This window comes from Salminus brasiliensis, chromosome 5 (genome assembly GCF_030463535.1).
Source record: "Salminus brasiliensis chromosome 5, fSalBra1.hap2, whole genome shotgun sequence".
In the NCBI taxonomy this organism is placed as follows: domain Eukaryota; kingdom Metazoa; phylum Chordata; class Actinopteri; order Characiformes; family Bryconidae; genus Salminus; species Salminus brasiliensis.
The window spans coordinates 22,381,222-22,401,767 of record NC_132882.1 but is presented as its reverse complement, the minus strand read 5'-3'; the positions used below and the strand labels follow the sequence as shown (position 1 = coordinate 22,401,767).

Sequence of the window (20,546 nt, the reverse complement as noted above, 5' to 3'; positions counted from 1 at the left end):
ACACCTAACTATCTGTCTGTCTGTCTGTCTTTTTTGAAACACACAGAGGCCTTGCTGACAAAGTCAATAAACCCTCCTGCGCTTTCATGCAGTCATCGTGCTCTCTTGTGCGTTCTCTTCTTTTTTTTTTTTTTTTTGTTCCCACTCTCTTGCTGCAACCTTCTGACCTATCGTAATCCTTGTCTCTCTAGAAAAGATTCACTGTCTGTCTTCCATCACCCCTTGCATTTATTACATCATTACTGTTGGTATTTATTTTGCTATCTGTTTCTGTTGGACCAAAGTGGCCTTCTCCAAGTCTTTCTCCATTTAAAAATGAGCGATCCTCTCTATTTGTTGTTCAGGCTTTTTTTTTTTCCCGTTCTTCCTTCAGACTTTCAGAAACACCCTCCCAATTCCCATGATCACAGTTAAATTGCAAGCACATTGAACATGGAGTGTAAACAGGAGGTTGAAAATTCTAGTGCAAAATGTGTACCGAACCAGCGGCCAAATTATTTTTCTTCACAATCTGTTAATCATCATTGCCCCTAGGTTAACATGGGTATAAAAACAGTACTCCCCAAGGTAACCAGTTTCTCTAGTTACTGCTGTTGTCCAAGTATAACATGGCTAATCAAAACTAACTTAGCGGTCTGTAATGTAAAGAAAGCATGTTTCCAAATGTGAGACATTTTTGGTGAAATGTTCTGTGTGGGAATGTCCTGATCCAGTGTTTTTTTTTGCCTCCAGTCCGAACCAAGAACTTTACTACTGAGGATCGGCCAATTCTGATCTGACCTGTGTTTCTGTGAATAATACGGCCAACAGTTTAGATAAATTTAGTGAAATCCCTTTGTCCTTAGATTTTTTTTTTTTGTTTTAATTTTATGGTGTGTTTAATATTTAATAATAGAGCATGACTGTCCTCCCTGATCATTCAGCTCTCTTACTTTAAAATGCTGCAGTAAAATCACCTGTTTGATATGTGTGTAGTGGTACACACTCTGAACTGATATCGTTTGTTGTTTGTCGACTACTGACAACTACTTTATAGCATTTATAGTGTAAATGTGTTAAGATTTCACTTTATTGTAATGTGTGAATTTACTTTTGAATGCCTTTTTCAGAGCTGATTTAAAACCAAAGAATGGGACATGGTAAAATATGGGGTTTTCTCCCCATTTTTTACATAAAGTTTATATGTTCAGCTGTAAAATAGTTCCGCATTGCAGACTAAAACTGCTTTGCTACCTTCTGAGAACGCTCCTCTCTGCCACAGGCTGTGAATAATGTGCAGTAATGGTGCCTAGAGGAAGTAGTGGTAAATACAATGGTAAAAATAAAGGATCAGAACTGGATCAGGCTTAAAATAGCCAAAACCGGATACATTAATATATCCCTGGATTGGCGCCAGCATCCTTAATCATAGGGCTTTACTCGCCGTATACCCATTAAAAATTATTTAGGAAACAAATCTAATTGCTGTCAAAATTCACAACTGATGTTTCTATAGTAACACAAGAAGGTCACCCTGTATGTATGTTCGGTGTTAATCTGTTAAACGACATAACATTTACCCCACATTAGGCTGTGCACCATTTTTCTCTGCTCATTGGGTTCTACAATCAGGGACAGTTTGCATTGTTTTCCAAACTGTACAAACATACCTCTCTGTAATGGGCATACTGTATCTAGGCCTCATGTAGAATAGTTTCCTTTTTCTGTTGGCACCAGAATGAACAAACAAAACGGTTAGTGGTGAACTTGTCTGCCAGGCGTGCCTTTGTGGTAGGATTCACCCACTTGTGGGAACATCATGTCAATAAGCAGGTGCCCTGTGAACTATTCTGACAAATTGAGGTCCAGCCCAGATCTTTCTGATGGGATCAACCTATTTCCTGATGTCCAAACAGCCGTCTCCTCCCATCAGATCCTGTGTGCTCCTCAAACCTGGGGGCGGGAATGGAACAAAATGGAGCTGTGGTGTGATGTGGACCAGACCATATTTTTTCCCCCCATACGATCCCACACTCTTTTGCAGGGTAGCAGATGGGGTGGTGGAGGTTGTGGTATGGGAGGGAAATGACATCATCTAGGTTACCTGTCTGTGAACGTTGGTAGGGTGAGGCTTATCTAGACACTATTTTCTCAACTTTACTGTTGAGTGGAGTTGGGGGAGAGGGAAGGACGAGCCAAGAAAATGGCGGAAAATTGGCGACTAGTGTGAGGACTTGTGAGGCATCCCAGCATGCGGAGCTGAGATTGGAAACTGAGCTGTTGTAATTATAGGCTGTAGAATAGATGTGGTACCCATTAACCAAAATTGTTGAATCAACAAAAATTGTTCAAGGTTTCTGTGCCATGGTGGTGTCCAAAAAATGTTAGAACTCTTAGCCCTTCCACCATTTGTTGTGTTCCAGTACCTACAGCAATGAGCTAGAGAATTCCTTCTTTTTCTTACAAACACATGCCTGTATGTGCAAATGCATACACACATATGCGGACCCTTTTTTTTTTTTTTTTTTTTTTTTGGTCTTCTGTTCCCCACCATCCACTAGTTGTCTTTGAAGTTCTGTCAGCTTCCTCACTTGGTCTGATGTCTGTTGCTTTTATACATTGATTGGTGACTAAATTAGTTGAGGTCAGTAAGAATTTTCATGGGTTTAGATATGATTACTGTGTAGACTCTGATGGTGTTTATAAGCATTCAGAGTTTCTTCTGAACTAAAACTAGATGCTTGTCCAATGCGTTGCTGCTTCTCACCCACATAGTTATTTAAAAGCACTAAACGTCTGTCAGTGACACAAGTTTAAAAGATTTGTTTGCTTTAGTAAATCGCTCATTTTTGCTTGGTTTCAATAAATTTTGCATTTGTTTGTGTACGCAAAAAGGAGGTTCTTCTAAATTTCATTAGTAGTTTATAGATATAAACTGTTAGTTCTATTAAACTGAGACATGTGGGGAAAATCCTTTTCAGTGAAATAAAGCTAAGACTAGAAGCATTTCTTTTAAATGTAATGAATGTACTCCAGTCCTTGGAGGACCAACTGCCCTGCATAGCTTCAGCTTGTTCCTGCTCATCCACCAATGATCAGGCCTTTTTATGAGCTGGATCAGGTGTGTTGGGGACGGATAATGCCTGGCTCTGTGTAGTTTCCTAGCACCGGTATGAATCATTAAGTTAACAAGTCAACTTTAACTAAATTGTATTTCAGTTTCATAGCTAAATACCTATGGTTGGTTGGTTGGTGGGGTGTACTAGAGAGTTTTGAATGAAGCAGTCAAGCCTTTTGAAAATTCAGCTTTTTGTGAGAGAGAAAAAAATGCAGCTTAATTCCAAAATAGCAAGACCGAAATAGTAATGTTTGGTCATTCCAGAGCATGAAGTCAAATTATGGATGGCAAAAGACTGAGAGTAGACTCTTCTTAAGTGTGTGTGTTTGAGTGTATGGTGTAATCCCTGTGGCCTATGGGCCTGTAGAAGCAGGGCTGCTGTAAACGGTCAAGTCCTCAGTGTAAGTGCCTCTAATTCAGAAAGAACCACGACAACGACAGGGTCTGCTTCTAGATTGTTACTTTAGGGAGGGGAAAATGGCTGGACAAGGCTGAGAGTGTTAAAAGAAAGGAGAAAAAATAACAAACCCAAAAACATGCTTTCACATGTCTGAAAAAGGACAGACAAGGGTAGGCTGTAAAATACAGCTCAGTGGCTTAATTTGTGCTCGGGGGGAGGTCTTCATAGGAACTTATAAAATGATGTCACTGGTCATGCCTATCACAGCAGAATAGGCTAAACTAATAAACTTAACACTATCATTTTTGGAAACTTGTCATGTGTTTTTGATATTAACCCCCAAAAAACAATAAATTATGGAATGCTCTAATACCAATGGTATAGTGTTCATATTTTATTTATTTTTATCTGCTGTATTTTTTTGTTGTTTTTTGTTTTTCTTTCACAGTTGACAACAGACAGCCTTATCAGCCAATATCAGTTCGTAAAGTAGTCGTATCAGTCAGTGAAGCAATGTTTATGCCATGGAATAAATTGTATTAAATATCTGTAAATAGTTCAAATATTGGGGTGAAAAACATCTAGATGTGATTTTGCATGCCCGCTTACAACCCTATGATTTGACCTTACAATGAAAATCTTTTTTCTTTCTTGTGAATAATTGGAAAAGCTCTGTTCTAATCAGCTGATTTCTGCCACCCCGATGAGCCACAAAGCATAGCACAGCATAACTTAACTTAAATTTATTCTAATTAATTGTTAGCCATAGTGGTAGTGGTGCTGTCTTCTCAGTGTCCTCCTTGTGCAGTATGTTGTTAGCCATCAGAAGACATTGAATTTGGTCGGCTCGGGTTTTAGGCTAGCACAGATAACCTATTGCTTCCATATTCCTCAAAGTGGCTGTTGCGTTTTACTGCATCGCAGGTTTGAATTGACCACAAAAGGATTTTCCAATTTTGGGCACCTTTAACAAAACAAATTGGAGTGTAAAATTAGAATCTAATCAAATATATAATAATTGGATAATATTTACGATCCTTGGAAAATTGTTTATCTAAATCTGAGTCATAATTGAAAATTCTGGTGAGAGCATGTTAATAGCCCATTCAGATCACCCATTACTGTCTTATAAACTGCCTGGTTTGATAAAGCTATTAGCTTCCACATGGGGTTTGATTGTTCATATGAAGCGCTTTTAAAAGGATATGCGTGTGCGTCAGCACTACATCTCGGCTTCTCTATGCGAGCAGGAGAGCTGGTGGCTGTGCCTGCCTGGGTGATGGATAAGTGGATTTGGAGTGGCAGTGGTGTCAGAACGGTTCCAGATTTATGGCTGTTCAGCTGTGACTCATGCCCAGCTTGACAGGGTTTGGTCTATAGTGTGGGAGTGAGGAAGACCCACTCTATCCAATGCCAGTCCATAAATATTCTCTGTGGCAAGACTGCGCACTTCTATGGATAAAGCTGCAACTCTTTGCTCTGCACTTGCAAGTACAGGAAAAAACTGACTTCTGGAAAAGCCGTCGAAGCAGGCGTAATGCCTTATGATTCAGATTGATGAGAAGCTAATCCGCCTGAAGGTCACGTCTACATTAAAAAAAGGGAACGGAGCGAACGTTATTTGGGACTGATGCAAGCTGGGCTTCAGAACACCATATGAATCCTTGCAGCCCTGGGCTTTGGATAATGTGCTATTTTCTCCACTTAAACAGCATGAGTCACCACATATCTTCTCCTGCTAAGTGTGTATAGCCCATGTCTGCTCCTCAGTAGCAGGATAATGATTTATGTGACGGAGTCAGTGAATGTTCTCCTCCCATGAGCCATTACCTTTCATGATCTAGGATAGTGCTTTAGGCTTGGGTGCAGGGGTGTCGTAAATGAAGTGCCTTTAGAGAACTTGATGGTGTTGTGCCATAAATGTGTTCATTAGAAGGTTACGTAACACTGTTCTTATTGAATATAAAGGATTACATCGGTGATATCAATATTGCAGTACTTTCTATATGCATTTGTGTCTCGGCATCAGGTGATATTTAAGTTTGCATAGTGTTAATGAACCAATGGAGCTCAATTGTGGTCTGAGGAGTGTCAACAAAATCAGTAAAGCTGCAGGCAGCATCTAAGGGTTGGCCCTATCACCAGGAGATCGGCAGTTCAGTCCCTGGTGATGCCACAGCCATCTGTGGCCTGGAGTCCCACAGAGCGTAATTGGCTTCGCTCTCTCTGGGTGGGTAGAATGGCCCTCCATTTCACCCCATCACTCAGTGTGGGCTGACATCACAGAACTGATGGTTAGTGTTCTCCTTAAAGCGTGTTAGGCTGTGTAGTGATGTTGCGTCAGTGGCAGTTCAAAAACATCTGGTTTGCTGGTTCATGTGACTTATGTTGGTCTTTACCCTCTCAGCACTGGCAGCATCATGTGATTTAGGAATGACTAAATTAAGGAAAAGTACTACTGTTTAGTAAATTCAGTATTTAGTTTTTCAGTACTTGTGCTTTTAGTTAGTGCTTAGGTACTCTGTACTTTCAGTTAGTGTTATTTAGTTATAAAATATTTGACATAAAATAAATGAAAATGTCTTCATTCTTCTCTGAAATTTATTCTAAAAGAAGATAAATTGTTCTAGGGTCAACTAAGTAAATGTTTGGAGCTGGTTTCCCAGCTAGTGTTTGGTTAACATTAAATCTAGACTAAATTTCCATTATTGATTCTCCATTTGTGCTACATACTAGTCTAAGACTGCCCTCTTAAAAGTAAGGATGCAATAAATAGTTCTTTAGGCAATGCAGTGGAAGGACCACTTATCCTAAAGAATCCTGTTGTGTGAAATGAATGTGAAAAAATCCCTTTTAAAGGGTTAAAGAACTAATCAGCTGATTTATGCCACCCCGATGAGCCACGTAGCATAGCACAGCATAACTTAACTAATTATTCTTAGTAGTGTAGTAGTAGTGTTGCTGTCTTTTCAGTGTCCTCCTTGTGCAGTGTGTTGTTAGCCATGTTAGTTGTGATTAAACTTAGTATTGGTATAGAAAGATCTGGTGTATGCTACTACTCATGATGTCAAGTGTCTCAAAGTAAGACATATTGTAGATCAGTGTTTTTTTTTTTTTTCTTTGTTGAGATATATCCATATATGGTTTAGATATGAATACAGAGAAATTAATCCTGGATTTCCATGCTTTGATAAGAAGATTGAGGAATTAGGTGTGTATTTGATAGCAGAGAAAGTCTGGAGTCCAGCAGGTTTTTTAGTACCCTGATCACTTACACATCCTTTCTCTTTCTTTTCCCTTTTCTCTCTCAACCAAACACTTAAGGCTTCAGCAGTCTAATCCTTTGTTGATGTCGATCCACAGGCGGCGAGGAAGCGCAAGATCTCCATTCTGCGAGCGCAGGGCAAGAGCAGCGAGGCCATCCGCGAGCTCAATGAATATCTGGAGCAGTGAGTGTTTTACAAGAGGATTTGGGCCCCATTTTCTCCTCCCCTTCCCCTCCACTTTTTAATTAAAAGGGGCTTTGCATTTGATTGAGCCGCCCCCTAAGCCCTTCCTTGACCCCTCTTTTGTCTGTGGAGGGACCTAACTGCCACTTTGTCTTGCAGGTTTGTGGGAGACCAGGAAGCGTGGCATGAGCTGTCAGACCTCTACATCAACGAACACGAGTAATGACAATTGATCTTATTTCTATAGTCATTGTTCTTTGACAGTTGTGGTACTATCATTGAGAGGCCGGTTTCATAGGTCACGCTGAAAGTGTTTCCACATTAGTCCTTAAAGCCTTTTTAGCTGTAGCTGGCTTCATGGAATTTCTGGAATTTAACCAAATTTGCCCTTTCTCTCCTTAAAGAGCAGAATTATTCTTGTTAATTCATCCATAGCTGCTTTAAGGTAACTTTCAACATTCTCTCCATTCTGATTGGTCATGTGTACGGCTTAAAGGTGGTCCATTTCACACTGCCTCTCAGGCCATCTTCAGTGGATGAGTGCTGGCTCATGAAGGGTTGTGGGACAGCCCCAGGGAAATCCAGAGAAATGCCAATCTCAGCCAGTGGCCTGTATTGAGCTCAGGATCTGTTTGTCACATGGAGTAGGGCTTTAATAGGATTTGCTCTTTAAGCCCCCTCTCATACTCTTGAGGATAAGACCCCCCCTTCACTGATATCTCTGTTGCCAGGGGTTAGTGTCTGCCAGACATAAACACTGTAGGAAAATCATTTTGTTTGTGTCACTTCTTTTCCATCCCTCTTTAATTGTTTTGGGGGGGCTTATTGTGTGTGTGTGCGTGTGTGTGGGAGAGAGATGGTCACCCCGGTTGGAGGGCGCTGGCTGTAGGAATGCAGGAGCTCCCTGAGAGGGCTGTATATTGGCTGGCTCATGTTTTTGTGTGAGGGCTTTATTGCTGTAGTGGCCAGAGGAAATCCAGGGGTGAGAGGATTATCGCCCTGCTTAGTGCAACTTTTCTAATATCACACCATTCACTCTGACAACCCCCTATCTACAGGCGTGTCAATTTCTCTCTTTTATTTCACCTCCTTTTTCTTTCTTTGCTTTATTTTAGGTCACATACTCCCTTTTTCCCTTCCCCTCCTCTTCCTGCAAGCTGTGTATTATCACCTTTCTTTTCCACGCTGTGAGAGCGCGAGCGCGCAGGGAGAGAGATTCCCAGGAGAAGGTGGTGGCACTTGCACTCCCAGCCAGTAAAAACAAGCCATACTGTGGGGCAGAGCTGAAGAGAAATAAACTCCCTCCATATCTCTACACTGCCACCCTACTGGCTGAATGTAGCCTTTTTTAGCCTCTGTGGGCAGTTTTCCCTGATAGCAGATGTATAAATCATGATCTAGATTTATTTTCTAGAAATCAGCTCCACACATGCCTTCCTTAAAGAGACAACCTTTGATAAGTGAGCGTATGTATATGAAGTGGCAGCTTCCACCTGTACCTCAGCACTCCTCCTGTGGTAGCCTGAAGGAAATTTTGGTTAGTGGTGTAGACTGAAAGTTGATATCGTTCATGTGGATTAGGCATGTAAATCTCTGACCTCGACATGGTACAACTTGATTACAGTTGTTTAAGAAAGTATTCAGTGCATAATGAAATCTTAACTTTGTCCAATTTAATATACGTTTTAGTTAACAATTATTTTTAAAAACCTGTTCTTGAGTATGTGTGTGTGTGTGTGAGTACATGATTAAACCGTTTTCTGAAATTCGGCAGGCCACAGTTCGGCTCACGGTGCACATGACGTGAGATGTGGTTTGTCTGTATTTATTTATTTGTTTATTTTCTCGCAGAGAGCACGCACACCAATGCTTATTTTCCTTAGTTTCCCTCTGGAATCCACAGAAATCATAGTTCTCAAACTCAGTTTTCCACCTGCTTTAAAAATGTACCACCACTAATACATATTATGTTTATAGTGTGTGTGTATGTATGTGTATATATATATATATATATATATATATATATATATATATATATATATATAAAATCCACCTCCCAAGACTGTAGGCTAATGCATCAGAGATGATCTGACTGAAGATCGTCTTTCGTTCAGTTGCTGAGCCTGCACAAATAAGAAAATAATACTAATTACCAAGCAAACCACACACTACGCCAACAGTGGTGAACAAATTCCAGTAATATGAAACATCGAGGACTGGAGTAGAGGATCAGAGAAAGTATCAATCGCCCTCCAGAATTAGAAGACCGTCAGTGGCTGGCCTGCTGGCCCTGTGTCTCAAAAAGCTGCTCACAGTGTTGAAAACCTGTTTGTGTAAATGAAGGCTGAAAGCTTGTAGTGTATATTTTAAATCAGTGTTAGATCAGGTGGGGGTATACTGGGCTCCATAGTAGTGTGGGCTGATTCCTGCCCTCCATCACCATCCCTCCCCCCCTCTTCTGTGCCTCCCTCCCTCTCCCTGCTCTGTTGCAGCCTGGCCATGGCAGGAGCACATCTGAAAGTCTTTATAGAAAGGAAGTGGTAATTGCAAGCAGCCTGCAACCTTCCGAATGGCCCGTTCCCCTCCTCTTTGCTCACTCTTTCTCTCCCTCCCCACTTCTTCACTGTCTGCCCACCCCCCCAATCTTTGAAGTCTCTTAAACATACTCTACATGTTCTGATAGGTTCTTCATCTCGTGAGAGGGAGTAATGCCAGTGCGGTGTTCCCGCCAAAGGAACCTTGTTTGCGTCAGAGCACTTTTCCCCCCTCCGCTCGCCAGCATTAAGATTGCTTTAGATTAGCGTCCACAACCAATTTGGAGGCTGTCCAGCACTTGAATTTGACATGTTTTAATAAATTAATTTGTGCACAAGCACGTACAGTAAAGTGCTTGATGTGCAAACGAAGCTGAAGATGTGAGATGGAGACCTCTTCAACAGTAGCTGAAAATGCTGTGTGGTTTGGGGACTCTTGGGGCCCTGGAGGCGGTAATCAGCCCCTTAAACTCTGCTGCAGGCTTTGGACACACACTGGCCATTTTTGTGTGTTGCGGCTTTGTCATAATAGTACTTGTGGAGCATTACTTTGTAAAATTGTTTGATTATTTGGTGGGAGGGAGCTGTTGGAAAGTCTGTGCGTATCAGCGAGTGTGTGTGTGTATGTGTATGTGTGTGAGCGAGGTCGAGTGTGTCGTCCTCCCTGATTGAGCCCATGAAGGGAAAAGCGTCTGCGAGACATGAAGTGGTTGCAGATTAGACTGAGGTCCACAGCTCAGCAGCCCGCGGAGAGAAGTGATCTCATCTGAGAGTGACACAGCGCGCCGCTGCTCGACAATGACCTCAAGACAGCCTTTATAACTGCATATTAAGCTTGGGGGGGAAAAGGCAGACAGATTGATGCTACGTGTCTAGAAATGTGGTGGAGATCTCACACTCTCTCCTCTTTCTCATCATCAGCTTCCAAGAACGTAAGAGATGAGGAGGCGGGGGTAGCCAGAATTGCCGCTGCTGATGCAAAGCTACATCCATCATTTTACCATATGGATGTTCACACACACATTTCCATCAGCCCTTATAAAGGCTGATAAAAGGAAAACCTTAGGCGGCCCGTTTTCTTGCTGTCAGCAAGACCAAGATTTACTTTACACTACCAGCCACTACGCTGCACTTAGCCACCAATATGCAGAAGTAGAGCTCTTTGCCGATTTTTCCCAGGTGTGTTTATGCGGCTATGTTTATTTTGACACGTTCTGTTTCTCTTTTCTGCCCATTTAGTTATGCAAAAGCAGCTTTCTGCTTGGAGGAGCTGATGATGACCAACCCACACAATCACCTGTACTGTGAGCAGTATGGAGAGGTATTGTATCTGACAGCACATTTCCTCCTGAACTTTAAAAATAAATGTGCTACAAAGGGTTCTTTGAGCGATGGCATAAGAGATGTGTGTAAAGAACTTTTACACCAACTGAAAGTTCTTCAGACCTTTGAAAAGTTCTTCAGTCACACATGTAGTCTTTCTGTAGTCACATTCTTTTGTTCGTAGAGATGCAACAGTTCACTCCAGCTGTGATTATGCTCTCAAAATATCAAGCTTGTCTGATGTTCAGTGTTGTGTTTACAGTGCCTTTGTCTCCTCAGGTGAAGTACACCCAAGGGGGCCTGGATAACATGGAGCTTGCTAGGAAGTATTTTGCACAGGCACTGAAGCTGAACAACAGAAACATGAGGGCTTTGTTTGGCCTATACATGGTGAGTCACTACTTGCGCCAAAGATACAGGCAACAAACACCTTCTCTTGCCCCCCTCTGCCTTTTTTTCTTGTTGCTCCTGTTTCTGCTGGATACATGGAGATTCTCCAAGGGGTTTAGAGGAGTACAAGTTCTCAGACAGTTCTGGCCACTGCTGACTCATTGCTTGTTACTGCCATCTACCTCGGAAGAGCCCCAGCCCATATTTTTCCTGAAATGTAACCCGCCGGCCCTTTGCGGGGCAATTTTATGTTTATGGTGAAGATAAATAAGCTGCCAGCAATAAAAGAATGGAAGACGACTGGCCGCTGCTTCATCCCACGTGGACCAGCCGCCGAGCTTTGGGTCGTATCTTACACTGAATAAGCCTTTCATCTGCGTATTTATTTAAACAGGAAGTTGTCCATTAACACCAATGCATCATTTGTAAGTGACTCCTGACATAGGAACACAAACAGCCAGCTGGGAGCAGAAGGAAGGCAGTGGGTGCGCTGGGAGCCGCACACAGACACGCTCTGTTCTCGTACACACACGCGTACGCACACGCATGTTTCAGTAGTTCAAACACAGGCCCAGGCAATCCGACTGCTTTGATGTGCTATTAGCATGTGTCACAGGCATGGCAGGAGCAGGAGCAGGAACAGACGTTTCTTGCCTCCTGCAGGAACTCTGAATCCGCTGTGTTCTCTGCACTTCCTTTTGGCTTCTATACAGTGGCTGTTTCGCCTGTCTGGAGTATGGGCATGACGGTATGATTGTAATTGCATCAGGTTTTGTTAAGCTCATAGATAATTGATCATAGAGAATTGGAGAGTGACCGTAGACTAGCTGCAATAAATTCTAAATGTACAGTATATAATGAAAGTGTTGCAACAGTAGAATACAGCATAGCACATGTCAAGATACTGTTTACACAGTACTGTGCAATTCAGCACTTTACTGTCATTACGGTAGGGAAACTATAAAGCCTGATTGCAGTGAGGAGTGATCTCACATGACACTGCACAGCTGTATCAGTCTGCTGTTAAATGCGGGTTTATTTTATATGCGGTTTGTTTTTACTGTGTTGTTTGCAGGGGATGTGAAGTACTGTCCAAAAATGGCAAAATGCTTGTTTATAGTGGGTTCATATCATTATCTGCTGATAATTTCTTTAAAAATATATATTGGCATCTTACAGTTTAGAATTATTCCGATATTTAAAATAACATTTGCTGATGTATTTGTTTTCCACATAAGCAGAATCCTTAGCAGACGCCGACTTTACTAAATTATCTAAATTTTCTTAATCAGAAAATGTAATGATTTTTTTCTATGATATATAGAATTTTCTATATGATACCCTATATCATACTTATTCCGCCACTCATGTCCTAGTATGCAGAATGGTACTTTGATGTAGCCCTTTGACCCTGATGAGTAACTGACCCACTGTGAGAAAGCCGAATCATTAAGTAGGCTTTTTCTGAGAATTATCTTGAATTTAAATTGTGTCTTGGGAATCACGTTTAAAGCTGATATCACAGAATAAATTCCTACTAAGCACCAGAAACCAACAAGGTTTGCGGCAGAACTAAAAGAAGAGGTTGATTAGTGTGTAGTTAAAATTTCAGCACGTCCATGGAGAAGGCTTTTAAGTGCTGCCCAGTAGGCTCCTCTGGGCTTTGCTGCGTGGGGCTGATGGCAGTAACATGGGATAGACATGGGCTTTGTGGTTGTGGAGGGGAGAGCTTTGGGCAGCATGGAGCACATGATTCACATCGCACCGCACTAGCCACACGCCGCTTCCCAGACACTCGTGCCCTTGTCAGCACCGTTTATCTCTGCTGTTGGAGAAATTAGGCTGTGTTAAACACCATGCAGCACCAGGGCTTTTTACCCAGCCAGTAAGGAAGCTCACTTTTTCCTCCCTCTAAAGACTACTGTGTAGTGCCATCTCAACTTCACCATCCTTCCATGATGAGGAACTCGTTTATCTCCGTGGCTTGTGGAGGTTTTGAGAGTCAGGCGTCTTTTTTAATTACTCCTCATCCATCAGATCTTCCTTCCATCCATCAGATCTTCCATCCATCCAGCAGACCTTCCACCCATTCATCTATCAGGCTGCCCATCTGCCTTAGACCTAGTGGACATTACACTACTTTAAACCCCCAGAATCTCTTTGCTCCTAATGAAATTCCATATTCTACTTGCAGTCTGTTGTTTTGCAGACATGGATATATCACATACAATTTTGCCAAATTGTCTTATGAAAGCTGCGTGTCTGTGCCCAAAATGGAGCCTTGCTCTCATTTACATTCACCTTCTTTTCTGTTTTTACATCTCACAGTCAGCAAGTCACATAGCTGGCAGCCCTAAGGTCAGTGCAAAGGTAAAGAAGGACAATGTGAAGTATGCTGCCTGGGCTGCCTCTCAAATCAACAGAGCATACCAGGTGAGTACCAGGAAGCTCTGTATACTGTATATACCAGTACTGTGAACTTGACTAAAAATGTCCACTGATGCTGCTTTAGCGTTGCTAAGCCTATACAATTTGTCAAAAGTAAATCACAGAGCCACAGCATTAGGCTGGGCAGGCACCTTAATTTTGTTTTATATTTATTTCTTCAGTATTCTCTACAATTTAGTCATCTTCATTTCCTAGTCCGCTTATTAGCTAAATTGCATCACACAATCTTACCTATTTGGGAGGGCGAGGACCAGCACATGCTTCCTCTGAGAAACACATACTCCTCATATTCTCTGCCAGCTTCCCACACCATACCTGCTATCTGTTACATTAGGTACACCAGTGTTATACCAGTGCTGGCTTAAATTGTGCTTAATGTTGGGGGCAGAGGGTGCATCAGAAACAATGGGTCCACTTATGCTCTCTTGGCCTGTGACATGATAGCTGTGGCATCAATTTAGAACAATTCCTTCTTAAACCGATTCATTCTTGAAACTATTTGAAACCACACATTGTTTTTTTATAAATATAGAAAACCAACATAATTTTCAAACATTCAATAACATGGCGATTCGCTCAGAAAGACAGAGGAAGCGGAGGAAGGAGACAGGCGAGCAGGCGCGTGCTCTGCCTACAAGCTGGATCCGCTCGCAGCACGCTTGCCCAGGCCCGGCTCAGCTAATGTGTTGACTTAAGCCCACAGGGCCCAGCGTTGTGTTACACAGCTGTTTTCTATGTTTACATGTTAAAGCACTGCTATCGATTCCCCTCCGCATGAATCATACCAGCCTGTGCCAAATATGGGCGTCAGGGCCTAGAGAGGGGGGAAAATATGCAGCGCTCACACCATAGCTGCATAGTGGCAAAGAAAAGGGTTAAATAGCGCAGGAAAAGTGGGGAGACCAAGAGAGGGGAAAAACTGAAGTGCTGCTCAGATGGTATCACTAAAATGGTTTATGCTGTTACCATGACACACAGAGCATAAATGTACATTTAAGAGAAATCTTAACTGCCATCAGGGCAATATACATTGCTTATTTAAGCATTGACAGTGAAATATGTAATAAAGGGGTCCTTACTCAGCAAATGTGGCAAGCTCTAATTCGGCCCACACACACCAACAGTGAGGTTCCTATGTGTGGTTGGAGAACTACTGTCACACCTCCTGGAGTAGAAACCCTTTATTTATGCAGTTGACAGAAGTCTCAGCTTCTCTTTGGGTGAAAACTACGCCGCTTTCACTTTTCCCTTAGGAGAGGGATACAGCCTATACACTCTTTTAAAAGAGGAACTAGATATGCCATCACAACTACTTACCTTTAAGTGGATGATGATGAGCATTGGGTTTGGTATAGTTTTACAAGGCTTTTTTCTTTGCCAATTAGTGTAACCTGTTTTCCAGCACTCCAAGGTACTGTATCAATTCCAGGATCTCCTCCTGACCTGGGTACATGTTACAATTTCAACAAGCGGCAGATAGAATTTCCACACGAATCATAACAGATATCAGTCTTGCTTGCTAATTTTTTTCTTGCTCTCTGTATCAGTGCATTGTCAGTTGGGACATTTCTTCTTGAATCTGCTGGGAAACCTTAGATTCTTAGAAGGTGCCTTCTCTAAAGAAAAGAACATTTAGGGTTTTAGGATGACGATACTTGTGGACATTGCTCTTGCTTCTATCCAGAACAAACTTCTCCTAATAAAACAAAAGATCTGGGGAATGTAGTTGTGTTTTTAGGCAGAGCAATATAAAAAGGTAACCTGCATCAGATGCTAAGGTTGTTAGGTAAAGGAAATCAGTGGATGTTGGAAATAAGTGGATGCTAATGTCAGAAGAGCAGTAGACATTTACTTCAGCCTCTAATAAGTCGTATTGGATGGTCACAGTGTGAAATATGCATTAGAGTATCACTCAACTTCAAAAGGAGCAGCTTGCAGCACATGTTGCCTGCACTTTGCAGTTTAAAGCACCTCAGGTGTATTTGCTATGTCGTTTTGCAGCATGAGAGGTGAGTTCTCCCTTGTGTGCTTTGAAGAGCTCTAGACCACAGGGTTCTCTGTTATGCTTTGATGTCCTCAGTGCTCTTTGAAAAAGAAGCGAGCTGAATCACTTCTTACCATTAAGCAATGGATGGTTGAATGATGGAGGTGTTTAAGGTGGGCTGGTGGCAGGAGTTCGTTTTTACGGGGCTGCCGACCTGGTACTTAGCATGCCTTCATTTGACAGGAGAGACAGGTCAGTGAGTTACCCGCTTTCGTCAAGGTCACATACTTGTCACAGTTACTACACTCAATAAAAGGTTATTAGAAATTCTTCTGACTAATGCCTCAGAGGACGTCATGCCTCTTCTCTCACTGAAAGAAAATTTGCTGCTTGCTTTTAAGGGGCAGTATTGCCTGTGTGTGTTGCACTGCACTGGAATCCCCTTTACCATTTTTGCTTGGGTCATATGGAATTAATGCAGTTTCATTAATGTAGTTTAGTGTAGCTTTTTTGGTCTATAGTATGGTGGTATGCAAAAGACACTGCAGTAAGATTACAAGTTTTCATAATGATGAAATACAAATCCTCTACAGGAAACTGTATACTGAAATATGGCTTTTTCTTGCTCATTTTTTAAGCCAATTTCTATTTATTTGCTGCATGCCACCAACCAGTGAACTACATCTGATCATCTATATTCAGTTTTTAAGGATTTAACTTTGAATTTTTGCTATGTGTGCTTTAATATACTACCAGTTGATCTACATATTTTCTGATTTCAAAAACATACTTTATTATGTTTTTTATTATTTTTATTATTATTTATTAAAAAACACAATTTACTACTTTGTATTTCAGAATACACCTGGCTTATTCCAGTACCTAGTACCAGTTCTGTTTATGACTACTGAGATGAGTTCAAATGACCTCTACTATACCTACTAATTAGTACTTGAAGTATTTTGAATATCAGAAGCAATACTTCTTCAATACTTATTCTTCTTACTATACAACACAGCTTTTTGCAAGGGACTCTCCGAGTGTTATCCTCTTGACGTTACAAAAGTCATGTAGACGACGCCTTCTTAAGAGAAAGGGGAGCACAACGCCGCAGCCGCCTTCTCCCAGAGAAGTGATGGGACATGCCCCAAAGATATGCATGTTGAGAGACGCAATTGGGCTCACACTAAACCCCCCTATTTCTAAATGTCGTGAATGAGTCATGCTGCAGTTACCCCGCCGGCTTCGGGCCAGGACCAATTTAAACATAATAACTACGGAAACACTGACAAAACACGCGAAAAGAAAAACTTTGTGTGCAAGACGATTGCATTAGGAAAGCTCATCAATAAGTAGTTATTCACTCTGGCTGGAAATACAGTGTCCAAATGTTTGTGGACACGCCTTCAAAAAAAAAAAAAGAAATCCATCTAGCTACTTTAGGTTATAATCATTGCTAGTGAAAACATGGTCTAGTCCCCAAATGAGAATTGAAAATGTCAATCTGTGTGTTTTTTGCCATTTGCCACACAGATAAAACATTGATGTCACATAGGCACTTTAGGCACTGCCCTTTTAATGCACATTTGTTTAACTTTATTGAGAGACACTATTTACTGAGACACAATATCAGATGCTTGTGTGCCCATATTCCCTGTAGTTCTGTAGTTAACTTAATGCATTCTTATGTCCCAATGAGGAATTATTTGGAGCTGACAATTGTAGACATGAATAAGAATATAAGTGTTTGTGGTTCCCCTACATATGTGTTATGGAACATTCAAATTTCACCATGTGTGGTGTAGTTCATGCTTGGCATGTTTAGATATTTGAAATGGAAAAAACGGTTTGCTTTGAAGCAATACTGGAGAGCTTGAGAGCCTAATACTGAAATGTGTTCTCCTGGCGTTCGCATCGCACATCAGTCCTATTTATCCAGTAAGGTTTCCCAGTAAGACAGTACCATTTTTCATGATGTGTTTGTGCGCTAAGGGGAAGCGGGGAGGAGTACTATTCCTCTGGGGCTAATGAGTTATCAGTGAGGACACAGAGAAACGCGCTCCGCAGTCCAGAAACAGCACTGCAGTGTGCTTGGCTATGCTCCGTCTGCTTCTCTCGCTGTTTACCCAGTGAGTTCACTCTGACTGTATGCTCCTCTCTGCGGCCAGTGCCAGTGCACCCACAGCTGTTAGCCCAGACACACACACACACACATAAACAGCTAGACTGCAAAGACCGCTGAGCTAAGCGTTGAGCGTGTGTCCTTGGGTCTCTCTGTATGGGGCTGGCAGTTGTGGAATAATTTTGGGTTTTCAGACAGGGCTAATGAGGAGAAATGGAGTGCAGGACCCTTGTCCTTTTTCGTATCTGTCTGCAGTCCCAGTGGGTGGAGGAATATGAAGAGTTGTGGCGGGGCATAAATGACCATTTTTGCCCTCTTTTAATAGAGCAGAGGAGCGCTTAGGGGTCCTTGAGATGAGTCAGACCGGATGGAGAAAGTTGGTGTGTGTGAGAAGGAGAGAGAAGAGTGGCGTGTTCGGGCAAGCGACCGTAAGCTAATGAGCGTATGACTCATTAAGACGTGCTCTTTCTGCATGCCGTTTGCTGCACGGGGCAAGAGAAGAGAGAAGGGACGAGCTCCTAAGACAGCGACTCAATTAGGCCATGACAGAACAAGGATCCACAGGGGTCAGAGAGCTGGCGTTCAACCTGAGGAACTGTTCCACTGCTTAACTGCCAGTTTATGGCCCGGGTTTAACTGCATTCATTACACATTTTTCATCCTTCGAGCTTGAATCCAGTTTATGCAGTGAAATATGGAATGTTTTTAAATACTTGTCATTTAACATAATCTATTTGTAAGGTGATCTCCCTTTCCTGTTGAATCAAATGAACCACAAGGTTTGTGTTAAACCATGATCTGTAGAGAACCATTATGAATTAGGCAATGTCCTTGCCTCAACCCCTTTTTATTCTGTATCTCCACCCCTCCCCCTCGCACCCCTCTTCTCTGTCTTGCAGCTCGCCGGCCGTGGGAAGAAGGAGAACAAATGCTCGATGAAGGCGGTAGAGGAGATGTTGGAGTCCATGCAGATCACCATGTCCTAAGCCTCAACTCTCTCCTCTTTAGCCTCCGTCACCACAACAGCATGGCAGCTCTCCCTGCACACTGCAGCAGACCACCACCCACAGAGCGGACCACCCTGACCGCCCCCGCCACACTCTCTTAGTCCTATCTCCTCAGTTTTGTTTCGTGTTTTTTTTTTTTCTTTTCTTTTAGGCCTTTCTAGTCTAACAGTGCAGCCCCTCAAGGACCCCTGGTCAATCCACATACTGTTTTTCCAGATTCGGCACTTCTGAATTCATGTAACAGGGGCTGACTGGTCAGTAAATAAGAAACTACACTCAGAGGTGTGTTTGGTTTGAAAGTACATACATGAGGAGTACTAGGGTTTTTGGCAGCAGGAATAGATGACTAATTTAGGATCAAGGATGCTAATGTGAATAGACTGTAAATGATATTTATAGGTGGGGCAGATGTGGCTTAGACTGAGACTATGCTCTGTGTGTCCGATGTCATTTTTAAATCCGACCAATATGCGTCCGTTATGGTCAGAAGTTTGTCTAATTAAACAATTTCACTGTTTGACCAACATGCTTGGGTCTTTAGTGTGTCCACATTTCCCCAGTAATCGGTTCCATGAAGCGTTCAACAACGCACACACACATACCCTTCTTGCTTTTCTTTTTTAAGAGATGTTTGGCAAGTCATTTTCAATTGACCAGCTGCTCCCCATGTATGGCAGATCGTCTCCTTTCCACACAATGAGGAGCACAGCGGTTAGGAAGTCTGAGCCCAGCGCTCACTGCTCCAACCAAGCTCTTCATATCAGACCACCCTCGCACCACTCTGAGTGTGTCTGCTCGATGATAATGGTAATAAAGAGAATAATAATCGCCACTGCCATGCTCATATAATTCACCCTCGGCTGACTCTTTCTGGAGAGGCAGAAGGGCTGCAGTTGTGCTCTAGCTCGAAGGCAGTGTGAAAGGGTCTGCTGGAACACTTAAGAGGCTCACAAACTCTCATTAAAACAAGGCCGGGCCCATGCGCAGCCAGCCTTCCAGACTGGCCATCCAACTGGAACTGCTGCTTCTCAATTACAGAAACGCCATCAAGAGAGCTCAGCAGAGCGCTGCCAGTAATTAAACCAAAGGCCCATCCAATACACAAACCTGGAAGATCTTTCCTTTTCTCCAGAGGGAGTGAGAGTGGGAGAGATGCTGTGAAAAGGAGCTTTGCTGTTCCTGCCGCCCTGCTTCGGTTTGTAATTGTTGAATTGCTTCGGACCTAAACGAGCCACTCATTTTCTCACTCACCCGTGCCGGGTCAGCTGCTACTTCCATCTCTTTTGTTTAAGTCGTAGCAATTGTCTCATAATTTCACATGCAGGCCGGTGGAAAAGTTGAGCGCTGACTTTATGGCCTCTCATTTTTTGTCGTGGAGCGAGCCAGAGTTGTTGTAAAGGGGTTGAGGGCTCGAAGCACAAGCGGTGGAAACCCATATACTCGTCAGTTTTAATACTTTGCTCAGTGGATGTGTCTGCGTTTAATTCTGCATTCCAAAACCAGCGGAGCCAATGAAAGCCCAGGGACCTTTGATGGGAGACTGACAGAGCGGTTGTTTTTACGGGAACCGCTGAACTCGAGTGTGCCTTTTGAAGAGCCATCAAGGATGTTTGATTTGAGAGGGAATATCATTTACATGTGGACTTCCTCTCCCAGGCAACTGGGCAGTGAAGAAGGGAATGGCCTCTCTTGTAAAGGTCATTAAATGCTTGTAAGTGGTTTGTAAAAGAACATGTCAATCACTTTGATGTGTGAATGATAAATTCAAGACACCCCTAGCTGCCCCAAGTAA

The 20,546-nt window shown here is 42.4% G+C and overlaps 1 protein-coding gene across 1 annotated transcript in view; it reads left to right on the top strand.

Moving 5' to 3' along the window:
- Nucleotides 1-19,278, top strand: part of emc2 (ER membrane protein complex subunit 2) — a 30,095-nt gene extending 10,817 nt beyond the window's left edge. Inside the window, exons 6-11 of the mRNA XM_072679861.1 lie at nucleotides 6,861-6,946; nucleotides 7,106-7,165; nucleotides 10,720-10,801; nucleotides 11,083-11,193; nucleotides 13,522-13,626; nucleotides 18,647-19,278. Of these exons, the coding sequence (XP_072535962.1) occupies nucleotides 6,861-6,946; nucleotides 7,106-7,165; nucleotides 10,720-10,801; nucleotides 11,083-11,193; nucleotides 13,522-13,626; nucleotides 18,647-18,733 (531 nt within the window). The 3' untranslated portion in view covers nucleotides 18,734-19,278. The remainder of the gene's footprint in view (nucleotides 1-6,860; nucleotides 6,947-7,105; nucleotides 7,166-10,719; nucleotides 10,802-11,082; nucleotides 11,194-13,521; nucleotides 13,627-18,646) is intronic.
- The last annotated feature ends 1,268 nt before the right edge of the window (nucleotides 19,279-20,546 follow it).